The sequence below is a fragment of the Lycorma delicatula genome, chromosome 7 (genome assembly GCF_047948215.1).
Source record: "Lycorma delicatula isolate Av1 chromosome 7, ASM4794821v1, whole genome shotgun sequence".
In the NCBI taxonomy this organism is placed as follows: domain Eukaryota; kingdom Metazoa; phylum Arthropoda; class Insecta; order Hemiptera; family Fulgoridae; genus Lycorma; species Lycorma delicatula.
In genome coordinates, this window is record NC_134461.1 from 13791261 (window position 1) to 13804173 (window position 12913).

Genomic DNA, 12913 nt, shown 5'->3' on the forward strand with positions numbered 1-12913 from the left:
TTGATAGGTAGTCAATCGTTAGGCTTATTGTGCTGACACTAGACAGAAAGTAAAAGTTAACTGAATTGGCTGCTCGTTTCTATTAACAATGCACCGGTTTTACTTGTGTTTGTATCTACAATATTCTAGCAGGGTTCGCCTACTATTACAGAATTCAAAAAAGGGAGACTGTATCAAGATAAAGAGAACGAGTAGAATACAGGAACTAACTTGAGGAGGAACTACAGCGACCTGACATTTTAAGCTTTGCTTCAGAAAATGGACATTTATCCTTAAGAGATTAGAACGTTTACCCAGGCGCTTCAATTGTTATTTTCAGTAATAGTTTTGCATCGATCAACTCGATTTAATGCTGAAAAAAAATTATTTCCCTTCAAAAATTAAATATCCATCCAAGAATAGGTTGAAGTTTTTTAAAAGAACAATTTCGTTCGCACAAGGAATTGAAGGAGATGTGTGAGTATCACGTAAAACTATGTAACTGTTCAAGGGAGGTACTGATTATGGTGTCAAGTTATTGTTACCTCCAGTACAAGGAATTTTCAAAAGCAGTTATTCATTTTGATAAGTTCGTTTTTAATATTCATCACCTGCTGTTTTCATTCAAACATTATGAAAAAAATTGTGTTGAATTTAAAAAGCGGTGGAAATAGCGGGGTTAGAATAATGGACTTTTTTAATAAAAGTAGGTTAAACAAAAAGTAGTTAATTGAATTTTTATTTACATAATGTATCAAATTTAGAATCGCATCGTATTTGTATACTTAGAAGATGAAAACGCGCATGTGAATTTTTATTTGTATAGTTCTTTCTAGCTTCTGTCTATTCTGTTTTTGTTTCCATCGGTCTGCAAGAAATTGAACCCGCAAGTAAATGTTTCGTTTGGAATTGCATTGCACTCGCGTGTACTTCCAGAAGCCCGATTAATTAATTATTAATCGTCTGCCTTTTTTTTCTTCAACGTTATTCCAGGACCGGTCCATAGTTTTCGAAACAAATCACAGGAGATGCGAGCCGGGTGCTTCATTACACTCCTGAAAGTAAACGAGCATCGCGTGAATGGAGACGCAAAAATTCGCCGCAGCCAAAAAAAGTGAAAACATCTGTACGTGTTGGAAAGGTTATGCTGACATTCCTTTTCTGTTTACAGCGAATCTACGCCCCGAGGAACAACGATCTATGCCGAATCTTACCGTGCGACTTTAGCCGGAAGATCGAGCGATGGGGGTCGTTTTTCTTCACGACAACGCTGCTCTATTCAGTTCATGTGACAAAGGAGTTACTGTAAAAATTCAAGCGGGAAGTGTGGTCTCATCCGCCTTACAGCCCCGACCTAGCACCCTGCGACTACCACCTGTTTGCTCCTTTCAAGCGAGGGGAGCGTTTCGCTAATGACGATGAACTTAAGGATTCGGTCCTTAAACGGCTGAAGGAAATCGGACGAATTTTTATGAGAATGGAATCGAAAAAACTTATTACAAGGTATGAAAAGCGTTTTGAAAAACTCGGTGATTATGTCGAAAAATAAATAAAAATATGTAGTTTTTTGTTCGATAAAAAAAAATTGTCTTATAAATATGTGTTTGTTTCATAGAGGGGGTTTAACTTACTTTCTGATGGTCCCTCGTATAATTTCAGTTCTGTGCTTTGTATATTATTTGATTCGCTTTAGTTGCCCTTTCCCCCGTTATTAAGTTCAGTTACAATTTTCTCGTTTACTGAATCGGGAGATATCATCTGCATCTAGATTTGCAGCATTAATACGGTTCTTCATCGACGTGACTTGTTACTCGTTTAAGGTCACCCGCAACCGTAACACTACGCATCGCACGACCTAGTTCTTTAAATAAGAATTTGCTTCAGGGTTATGTTTTCTCAAATCGGTCTTTAAATTTATCAAATCGCTTTCATTCTGTTATAATAATAACGGATTTCCAAAGGTACTTTTTTTTACCGTAGAAATATAAAAAGTTATTTTTAATTTCTAAATCTACGTTCGGTACTGGCGAATTTCTTTTCTGCATTCATTTTTTCCTCCGCTAAAGCGTATTTAATGTCAGCGTCTTCCTTTCGTTGTCGATCCCTTGAAATTTTATTCTTTCGATAACATGACTGAGAGACGACCTATGTAATGTATTGTTTCTCAACGGAAGGAAGAATCTATCGTTTTATACCATCAGAATCTGGCTTTATTATAGCTGCGATACTTATAAGCGTTTTGGTTACAAGGGTCGTCAGTCAGATTTGATTTTTTATAGTAATGATGTCGATTACGTTATCGATCCTGGTGGTCAAGGAAACGAAGATTTCACTTGATAACGTTCAATATGTGCTGCATTTTAACTATTTGACATGCTGATGTTGCACATCAGCATGTCAACATTCAGCTCGAAGAAGGTAACGCATTTCATTCCTTACTTTTCTTTATCTTCATGGACCGTTGCCGATTTAGAGTGACTTGTATGTTGCAAGTTGCCTGAAACCTCTTTTTTTATATAGCTATAGTCTTTGAAATGAAAATTTTTTAATATATGAAAATGAATTGAAAAAAAAAGTATTTATATATATATATCTTTTGGAAATTCAATTAATTCATCAACATATTGACCGTTGTGCTAATTAAATTAAAAAATTAACAATTTAACCATACATATCCTTACTGTAAAAACCTTACACAAAACAGAGGTAGTTTTTTACTGTTTACATAAAAAACCTAATTTAATTACGGTTCAGATGGGGTTTTTAGAAGATTTTTTTATGTATGTTTTTTTTTCAATCGGTACCTAAATTACCAAACCACGGTGCATACCACGGCCTTTTTCTATAGTTTTTATGGGTTTATATTAATTTTATTTTATGTGATGCTTGGGCTATAATTTTCCTTTTATGTATTTTATCTTTTTGAGTGATTACATTTTTGGAATTTAACTAAAATTTTCCCTTGTTCTCTACGCTAATACTATTGTATTACTTTACGGCTAAACATACGTTGTCTATTTTGCGTTTTACAATATTACGTAACGTTAATGACACCGGTTATTTAAATTTACTTCTGCTTGTGTACTTTGCAAATATTAGCTTGTTTACGCTATTATATTTTTGCTGTGTGTATATTACGTATAATTACGCAACCTTCTATGTCATTAAGTGCTTTTTTTTTTAATTTTTTATTTACCTTGCGTATGTTTTAGTACACATTTCAACCCGATTCATATCTTAATTAGTGACCGTTTTTTATTATTGAAATTAATTATTAATCCTTTTCCTATGTTCAGGTCTAATAAAAGGAGTAATTTTATTTCTCTTTGAATTCTTATTCTTTACGAATTATTACGGTTAACTTTCTCGGTATAAGTCCCGTAGGTTAATATAACAGCCGCGGTTGACAGGAATAAATCCTCCCCTTCGAATCACACAAATATTGGGGGGTTATAACAACCCACATCCGAGCACCCTGGGAATAAACGATGGAGAATAAGGGAAAGGAATAGTGGGAAAAAGGTTGATCTATATACAGAGACGCCACGAGACAGGCAACCCGCCTAAATTTTCGCCTCGATTCCTTTCCGATCGATGGGTGCCCGTTCGGCGGATAAAAATTGATCTTTTGATAAAAATCGGTCTGGTGATGATGGAGTTAAAGCTCTGAAAGCTTACAGATACATAGGTGAGTGTTCTTACCTTTTATTGAGTTGTAGATTTAAATATTTATTTGTTAATAATATGTATGTATATATATATATGTAAATCGGCCTGTTTTTGCTCATCTCCAGACTGGATTGACCGATTCGGTTGGAATTTGGTACGATGATTTCTATGTAAGAGTGTTGTTGCCGTTTCTTTTGGTTGCAATCGGTCAAGGCAGCAGGAATCCACTTTTATTAAAAAAAAAATTATGCAAACGGTAGGTAAAGTTTTTCAAATAATTTAGTGCTCCTTAGGTAGTAAAGATACTTGTCGCATCGTTGTGACTTGCACAGCAGATCCATTCTTCTGCTAATTAAATCGTTCGTTATATTAATATGTCGGTTAAGTTTTCTATTTGGACGATTTCATTCAGAGGTGGAGGGCAACGCGTAGTTTATTTTGTTATTTTCATCGGTTATTATAAGGCGTATTCATAAAGAAAGGGCCGTCGCCTTATATTTAAATATTAACGGTTCTGAACACAGTTTCACGCACGCGTGGCCATCTATCAGATGTTTACGAAGCTACTGCGGTTGCTGTTTTGATTCGATAGTCGTTTTACTGCCGGTGATTGCAGATGGCAATGTCCGCGAGAATCGTTTTTCCCGCCGGTTGTGAAGTGAGCGCCGTGGTTCGATTTTTGTGTGCAAAAGGATCTTCAGCTGCTGAAATACATCGGGAGTTGTGCCTAGTGTACGGTTCTACAGTAATGAGTGATGGAAAGGTAAGACCCGGGTTCGAATCCCGGTCAGGCATGGTATTTTCACACGCTACAAATCGTTCATTTAATCCTTTGAAGCAATACCTAACGGTGGTTCCGGAGGTTAAAAAAAAACCTTTTCTCACGAGTTAATTTTTTTTAATGACCAAACGGCCTATTAATACGCCTCGTATCTTATTTATTATCTTCAAGCTGGATTAACCTAATTTTATGAAACGTAGACCCTTAATATATCTCTCTCTTTAATTGTGAAAAGAATTGCAAATTGGACGACACCAAATCTGGCGAGTACGGCAGGCGTGGATTAGATTAAAATTTCAACTTTCTCAAGAACCTTGGCAGTCGCATGCGATGCGCAAGGCCGAGCATTATCATGTTGCAGAATTATTAGGCTCCACAGGTTATCAAACACGACACGCATGTCTTTGAGACGTTTCAAAACATCTATATATATATATTGCGCAGAATTTACATTCGATTCAGCTTCCGGGTAGTTTTGTCACATACATTCGTTTACAATTCTGGTACTTCGTCAAAGGAAAGTTCATCCTCGATATTTGTTAAACCGGTTTCAGCTTTTCGGCGACTATGAATGTCACTTGCGTTCAGTTTTTTGCCGTTAACGATTCAATTGCATATTGTTTTAGACACATTGACGTAACTGCATACTCGACTGTAACGATGGCGACCGATGGAAAATAAGAGGGTCACTGAGGTTTTAGTCGTAGGGGAAGGAAACTACAGGACGGCAGAGCCTGTCGCCTTGAGCAGCATTTTATTTTCCCTTTACTTCCGGCGTACATTACATTTCAGTCATCCCTTGCGTTTGATATTTCTTATTGCGTATTTAAAATTAACGTACAAGTTGCCTCTTTTGACCGTAAATTATAGCGGTAAACATTCATCGTTATTCTTAGCAGACTATGATTTTACCTCTATTAAAAGATTATTACTCGAGAGGATTGCAAATATCAGATTAGCGGTTCAAAAAAACCACTCGGTGGATGGATTATAACTATTTAGTCTTAAAAAGATTGTACGCTTGCATTTGTACTTCGATACCGGCTCTCTTTTGTTTTCAAGTTTGCGATGACAAATTGTCAAGCGGTATTATCATTTTACATCTTTTGTAATATAATATGCTTTTTAGATAATGTTTAAAAACGTTATGATATGAAACTGTAAAAACAATACATCTATCAAAAAAGGTAACACCCGACTATAATAATGCAACATTTTGTACGTGTACGTTTCAAGCGAAGTTAAAAAATACAAATGAATATTTACTCGATAATGCAGACCTACAAAAATTTAAAACGTAAATTCTACTTGTCGATTAATATCAGCTGCTTCCCGACTAAACTAATCGTCTCTCTTTAACCGGTTCTTTATTACCGTTTAATTTTTACAGTCTGTTGAAAGTAACATATATTGCGTTTAAATTAAAATTTAACCGTTAATGAAGGATTACTTCGATAGGTTTTGTAAACTTTCGATTACCTCTTTGTAAGTTTTTAACTGATAAAATGGCAAATTTCCACGCTATCTTTTACTTCTCCACATCACGGTGTTCTTTGAGAATGTTTTGCAAAACTTGTATTTTGATTTTATATTTCACCTTCGTTGTTTTTTAAATATTATACCGATTTGTTTAACGTAATGTTTTTCACATTTACCGAGTACTGTAGTCTGTTTATCTCGCAATTTATTATTCTTATTTTATCATCTTTGATGGTTTCCTTCACTGTTAATTGTATTATTTCAAGTTATTTGTCGACTGAATTGTTACCGTTATGCCGGTTTGTTCTAGTTTTTTCTTAAATGATGTTTCTAGTAATTACGTTGACTTCAACAGCCGCGTATCGCTTAAAATAATAGTATTAATTATTATTGTTATTTTTCTCTAATTCCTACAGTGTAATTGAGTAGCAATTAAATTGGATTTACGTGAAAAAATATTGCTTTCTTGATACTACTTTCTTAAAGTCTATACGTCGTTTGGTTTTTCCATAGCGCTCTAAAATGGCATTTTCAAATTTTTTCTATGTAATAGCTGCTTGTGAACGTATTATTTTCTTGCTGAGTATTCAAATAGCATTCGTTAAACATTTATGTTAATATTTCAGACTTGTCCGATTCGATTAATAATTGGAAAGTTATAAATTTGCGACTCGTTTTCTTCTATCCCTCTTTCCTTTTCCTTCTGTGCATAAGCAATATTATTAAAAATCAGTGTTTTAATGAGAAATTTTTATGAAATCGGTTAAGAATTACCGCTTGTGTTCAAAGTATTCGTTATCATACGCGGCTAACTTCTTAAGCGTATTTTGTGTGTGTGAGCGCGCGCGCGCGCACATGCACTTGCGCATGTATGATTATTATTTCATCGGAGTTTATTATTTGGCCGATTAATTTTTTTTATTCCTCATAAATGCTTTTAATTATGTTCATTTTTTTTGTACAAATCTTGAAACTTCAGTCGCATTTCTTAATCTGCCTATATGTATACACTCTTATCCGTATTTTAAGTACGGGTGATATTTAAGTACGGAAACGGCTTTATAACGCATATCCGAGAGGTATTAGCAGTCAGAAAGAAATGGGGTTTCTACACGGTTAAAGTAACTCTGTATTACGGTGGATTTTTAATTTTTGTCCGCCTTCTTGAATTCGCCGTATTCAATCGAACTTAATTTTTTCAAATAGGAAGGTACGATACTGATTTTGATTTAAAATTTTACAAGAAAATCAGCGGTGAAACCTGTTATTCTGTTAACGCCTTCGTTATCGAGTTATACGCATTCAAAGTCACGACGACGGAAAAATCGTGTTAACAATAAAACGAGGTAAAAAGCGCTGCATGAACAATTTTATTGCATTTTACATTCGTAATGCGTACGACAACGAACTTTAAACCGGGCTATAATATTGATAATAATAAACAATAACTAATAAATAACAACACTACAAATTAAACGGCCGTGTCGACTGATATTATTCGCTTTAATTATTACAGTATTTATCTAAATAAATTTAAAAAATGTTTTCGATCGTAAATTACTGTTGAAATAATTTTTAAAGAGTACCGTTCTACAATAATTGTTCAAAACGCTTTTTCTTCTCCGTACTTGGCAGAGTGCTTACCTGAAGTAATATCCGTTTACAACTTATTATATCACGTCAGGTGGTACACGAGCAGATTTGTAGATTATTCTTTCTTTCGATTCGTCAATGTCTGCAGGTTTTATTTTGTAAACATTATGTTTCAAATACCCCCAAAAAAATGAATACGGAGGAGACAGGTCTACGGACTGGCAGACCGTTCTACGGCTCCTCTACGACCTATCCAGCGATTTGGACAAGTTCTCACTGCATGATTACATCGATTTCATTTTGTTTAACGTCTGCGTGTTAAGATCACTTAAGTATAGCGATATGTTCATCGCAGGACCGGCCTTGTTATTATGCTTAAAGAAAGCAATTCTTAACAGATTCCTCTTGTTCTGTTTGTTATACTTGTATTTCAGCAGTAGGAAAGACTAGGGCCGATGATTTAAGTATTGTAGTACTATTTTCTGCCGTGGAGCGACGCTTAATTTACATCGTCCTATATAGCATGAGAAATTATATTTTCTCGCTTCAGTAATTTACCGTTTTTATCTATATAATTTCATCATTCTACGGGAGATGTTTAAACATTAACTCCATTTTTCCTCGTCGTTGTTAACTTGTCGCGTGAAAATATATACGATGGCTAACGCTTAAGATAAGCGTATAACTTTTACGTAAACGTTATACGCTTAAGATAAGCGTATAACTTTTACGTAAACGTTTTACGAAATCATCGTACCATGTACATCTATTATGTAAATAATTTTATATTAATTTACATATCGTTACACGTAGTATTATCATATCACCGATATGTTATTCGTTGTGTCGCATTTATTTGGCCGTACGCTAAAACTATAAGTTATTTTATGTCGCTAGCCGAAACCGTAAGGTTGAAAACGATATGCGGTGCGAGTTCCTCCTAAGAAATGGCATTAAAAAAAGTAAGAAGCATCTATTAGGCTTTATAATGAGGAGTAAAGCGGTTTTCTAACGAGTACTTTTCATCAAGCTGTGAATAGCGCGCCAAGATGACTGCAACTCGTGTCTTTATCGGTATAGTTGTATATTAAAAATCATTACTCTCACGGAAAGTTAATTTGATTAACGCTTCTTATACTTCGTTCGCTTTATATATCCGTCACAGTCGTAAGAGAATTGTCTGTGACAGTGGAAAGCGACAAATTAATGTAATCCGTGTGAAAAAATAAATAAATTTTGTAAAAAAGTATAATAAACAAATGTCGCATCGGTGAATATCATCTTCAATATGTTTACATTATAAAGATATGTTAGTACGGTCGGAATGTTGTTTCTTTTTCATTATGCTCATGAACTCGGTTGTCGATGTAATATTTACGGTGTGTAATTGTTTTTTATGACGTGCTAATTTTCTTTTTTTATTTGTTATAGGAAGACAGAATAAAAGAGGACGACTCAAAAAAACCGACAAATTGGACACCTGAAAGCGAAGGCTTGAATAGGTAAACTAAAAATTCAATTATTATTTATTTATTTCTTATTTTATTATTCCCGAAATCTAACTAGTTTTTCTGGTGAAGGATTTATTTAAAAAAATGAATACTCTCGGTCGTCGGCTACCGTCAACCTATAGCAGCAGTTAAGAAATTGTAGTTCGCAACTGCCTCCTTAAAATATCTTATGATATTTTTTTTATGCTCGGGACAGTTTAATCCCGATCAAGGCCGCATGTGTGTATACATTTCCGTTACCTAGCGTTCTATTAAAACATCTCTTTGTGAATTTTATTATTTTTTTAATACTCATTTCGGATGGGAAAAATAGTTTTTTTAAACGCAGTAATCATGTCGATCGTACAACATTTTTATTGTACGCCGGTTTCTGTTTACTCGATTTATTTTAGATTACGTAAAATATATGCGAGAACGTTTCATATATGTGAGAATTTTTCTCTTCGATTTAATTACTTTTATCTTATTTTAAAAGCGTAACTTTAAACGTTAAATTTTATCGCGATGTGAAATGTTCTTTTTAAAGCGGCGTGTAAGGAACTCGTAAAAAGTAGTATATTTTACAGAATAAAGATAAATTTAGCATATAATTTTATCGGACGATAACTTAAGAAAATATTTGATAAATTTTTATCCGGCGTACAATTTTACTTGCGTTTCCGAATACGCAAGCGTACAAACACAGAACAAGTCTATAAATATTGGCGGGTCTAAAATCTTAACGGCGTCTGGTATTTCGTAATTGGAAATATTTACCGTCGGTATTTTCCCTGTTGATGAAATCACATTTTTTGATATCTACTCGGTCAGAATGCACTTCAAAAAATCTGTATGACAAAAGATTCAACCCGCTGTCTATTATCCACGATAAGCTGAACGACTGAAAATCACGTTCAAGATGGTCTACCCGGACGATGTTTTAGCAGAAGTAATGCTTTTTTAGATCGCATAATAACACGCGATGAAACTTCGTTTATAATTTCGAACCGAAATCCAAACATCAGTTTAAAGAACGTACACGTGCGATCGGTTTGCCCGGCAAACAAATCTAAATTTACGCACGGTGAAGTGATGCCGACCGGGATTTTAAATCTAAATACCCGATTTATTGGGATTGTTCGGAAGAACGACCTACAGTCGACAGAGATTACTATCGTAAAGATAGAAAATATAGTGAAACCCTCCCGATAAGGAAGAAATATCTCGATTCTTTCTCAAAAAGCTAGATTCTTTTACTCGATTACGCCCACCCCCCCGTATCGCTGAAAAGACAAGGGAAACTATTTAAAAGTTTGTCAGGAGGTGTTGCCGCATCCACCTACAATAATTTAGTTTTACTAATAATTCATAATTATTGATCGATCGAGGGCATTAGTATTATTTTTATATATCCTAAACTCGAAAATTGTAGATCCTAGGTTTCGGGATACTTGTTTTTATTTTGCTCGTTCCTCAAGAGTTTTTACAGCACATCGAGTTCGACAACAACGAGCGAGTCAAGAATGCGGTAAAAGAACTTTTCAGACGGCGAGGTGAACAACTCTTTACTTCTGCGATAAGGACCAGTGCCTAAATGTAACACGGGATTACGTTGAAAAATAGCGTTAGTTTAATTTTCAGTGAATAAACAATATTTTTGTCTGTCTCTTTTAATTATCGAATGACCCTTGTAAAACAAATTAATTTAACCTATATGCGACTGATTTTTTGTCGTACCGTTTAATTTTCATCGTGGACGTTCAGTACATTAAAACGTAACATTTGTATGAATTTGATGCGCATCTAAATATCTATAATTTTTTGGATAATTTCTTACGCTACGATAATTTTCTATTAAAATTAGAGATCCTATTTTTCTTGTACGTTATCTGCCATATACTATTATTTACGGGACGGCTAATGTTAAATTTTTTTTTAACAAATTACGATACGGGGGAAAATAGGATCTGCTAAATAAATTTAATGTCGTTATTAATAGTTTATTTATTTTTACATTTATCCGATAATTAAATGCGATTAAAAAACGATCGACGCTATTAAACGGTTACGGACAAGTAGATTGTAATAAGAAAAAAATTGTGAGTTCAAGAGTTGTGTGTATGCGTGCATGTATGAATTAATTATATTAATTATTAAAAAAAAATATTATGACAAGACCTTCATTCTGTAATCGGCGAGGTTACATCGATAGGAAGTAGTTGTGTTGTAATTATGTTTTTTCTTTTTTCAGAGTAAACGTTACTTTTCATGTATCTTTGTTTTTACATATATTATAAACTATAAGGCCGTAAAAATTTGCAGCCTACAGTTTAACAAATAATTCAGAATTATTGATCGATGGAGAGCATTAGCATTATTTTTAAACATTTTTATACATCCTTAACTTGAAAATTGTAGATCCTAGGAATTGACATTTTGTAAACTTCTCCAAAATGACATGTAGATCTGCAGAATCGTATAAAAAAAAATTTTTTTTCGACAGGAAGTCCTTTTCTCTACACGAAGTTCCGGTCGTGTAGCTGTCGCATTTAAAAATAGTCGTACATTTTGGGAATCGTAATATAAAATGTACTGTTGTGAAAATTTCTTTTTTTAGTCGATTTACCAAGAATCTGAATAATTACTGTCTTTTGAAAACGATTGGCCGAACTAAAATTATAACTATAACGGTAAACGGTATGTGCGATGAAGATTAGATTTGTTTCTGATAAGTTTGAGTATGCTTTAAAGTATTACAAACGACCTATTGTTTTTTTTTCTACGCCTATATTTTTTCTTTAACGATGAATATAATGAATATGATTTCTCCCGTAAAGTAAAATTAAAAAAAAACGATATTAATTTATAAATCTGTATTATGTGATCGTGGATTAAATAATGTATTCCAAAATTACATTTCACAGAATCGAGTTAAAAAGTCTTTGAAACAAAAACGCACTGCTGTAGTAATTATTTATTATTAATATCTTTTATTTTTTTTGTTTTTTTCTTCTATTGTTTTAATCGAAACGGTAAAAATAATATTTAAAAATAAAATCGAGTTAAAAAAGTCAACGCCTTCAAAATCTAAGTAAATGTAATAATTTCTAGCAGTTAGTTGTAATTTGTATAATATTACACAGTATAATTTCAGTATATTTGTAAATTTTCTTAGTTTCTCTATCGCCGGATCGATCGAACGTTGTTATCCATTACGATCGACCTCTTGCTCTAACGTGGCGCAAATGCCGAGGTTAGGTGCAGAGCATCTGTTCCCTATCCGCATCTCCACCGCCGATATCCGTCCGCACCGGCCTAACATGAACTGCGATGCAGCAAAAGTCTTGTCATCCTATTATATAATTTTTTATATACGATTTAAAGAAAAATTATTTAAAATTTATTTTATTACGATTATTTGAGATCGACGTAACATTTTACTTTAAATGCTCGCTATCGTTAAAATTAATGAAACGACTTGGAAATTTGGTTCGGGTAGAAATTTAACTTCGTACATTAACGGTGTATTTTATAGAATTGTTTTGTTGCAGTCGGTTGGAAATCGCAAGTGCAATGCGATAGTAAAAACGATTGAAACAGTGAATTCTCTCTTGTAGTTGATTCTGTTTAGTTTTCTGTAAAACTAAATCGCGTGTTTCTCGCTGTATAAAGGAATTTTTAATAAAATAATGTAAAACAGAACGTTTGTCGTACCTATCGTTTTTTCCCGAACTGTTTATTACAGAGTTATAACGGCTCAAAGTTTGGTATCTCAAATTATTAGCCGGATTGTGCTTCTACTTACGTCCCCGTATCCTCAGCTTGTATGCAATTAAATAATTTATTTATACAAATTTTCAGTTTTTCTTTTGTCAGAATTATGTAATTATTCCTCCTACTTTGACAAGTAAGGAATGACTTA

At 33.8% G+C, this 12913-nt stretch overlaps 1 protein-coding gene across 2 annotated transcripts in view; it reads left to right on the forward strand.

Moving 5' to 3' along the window:
- Nucleotides 1-12913, forward strand: part of Cyt-b5 (Cytochrome b5) — a 79489-nt gene that overhangs the window by 40287 nt on the left and 26289 nt on the right. For both annotated transcript variants that reach the window (XM_075371802.1, XM_075371801.1), the window contains exon 3: nucleotides 8933-9003. In XM_075371802.1, the coding sequence (XP_075227917.1) occupies nucleotides 8933-9003 (71 nt within the window). The remainder of the gene's footprint in view (nucleotides 1-8932; nucleotides 9004-12913) is intronic.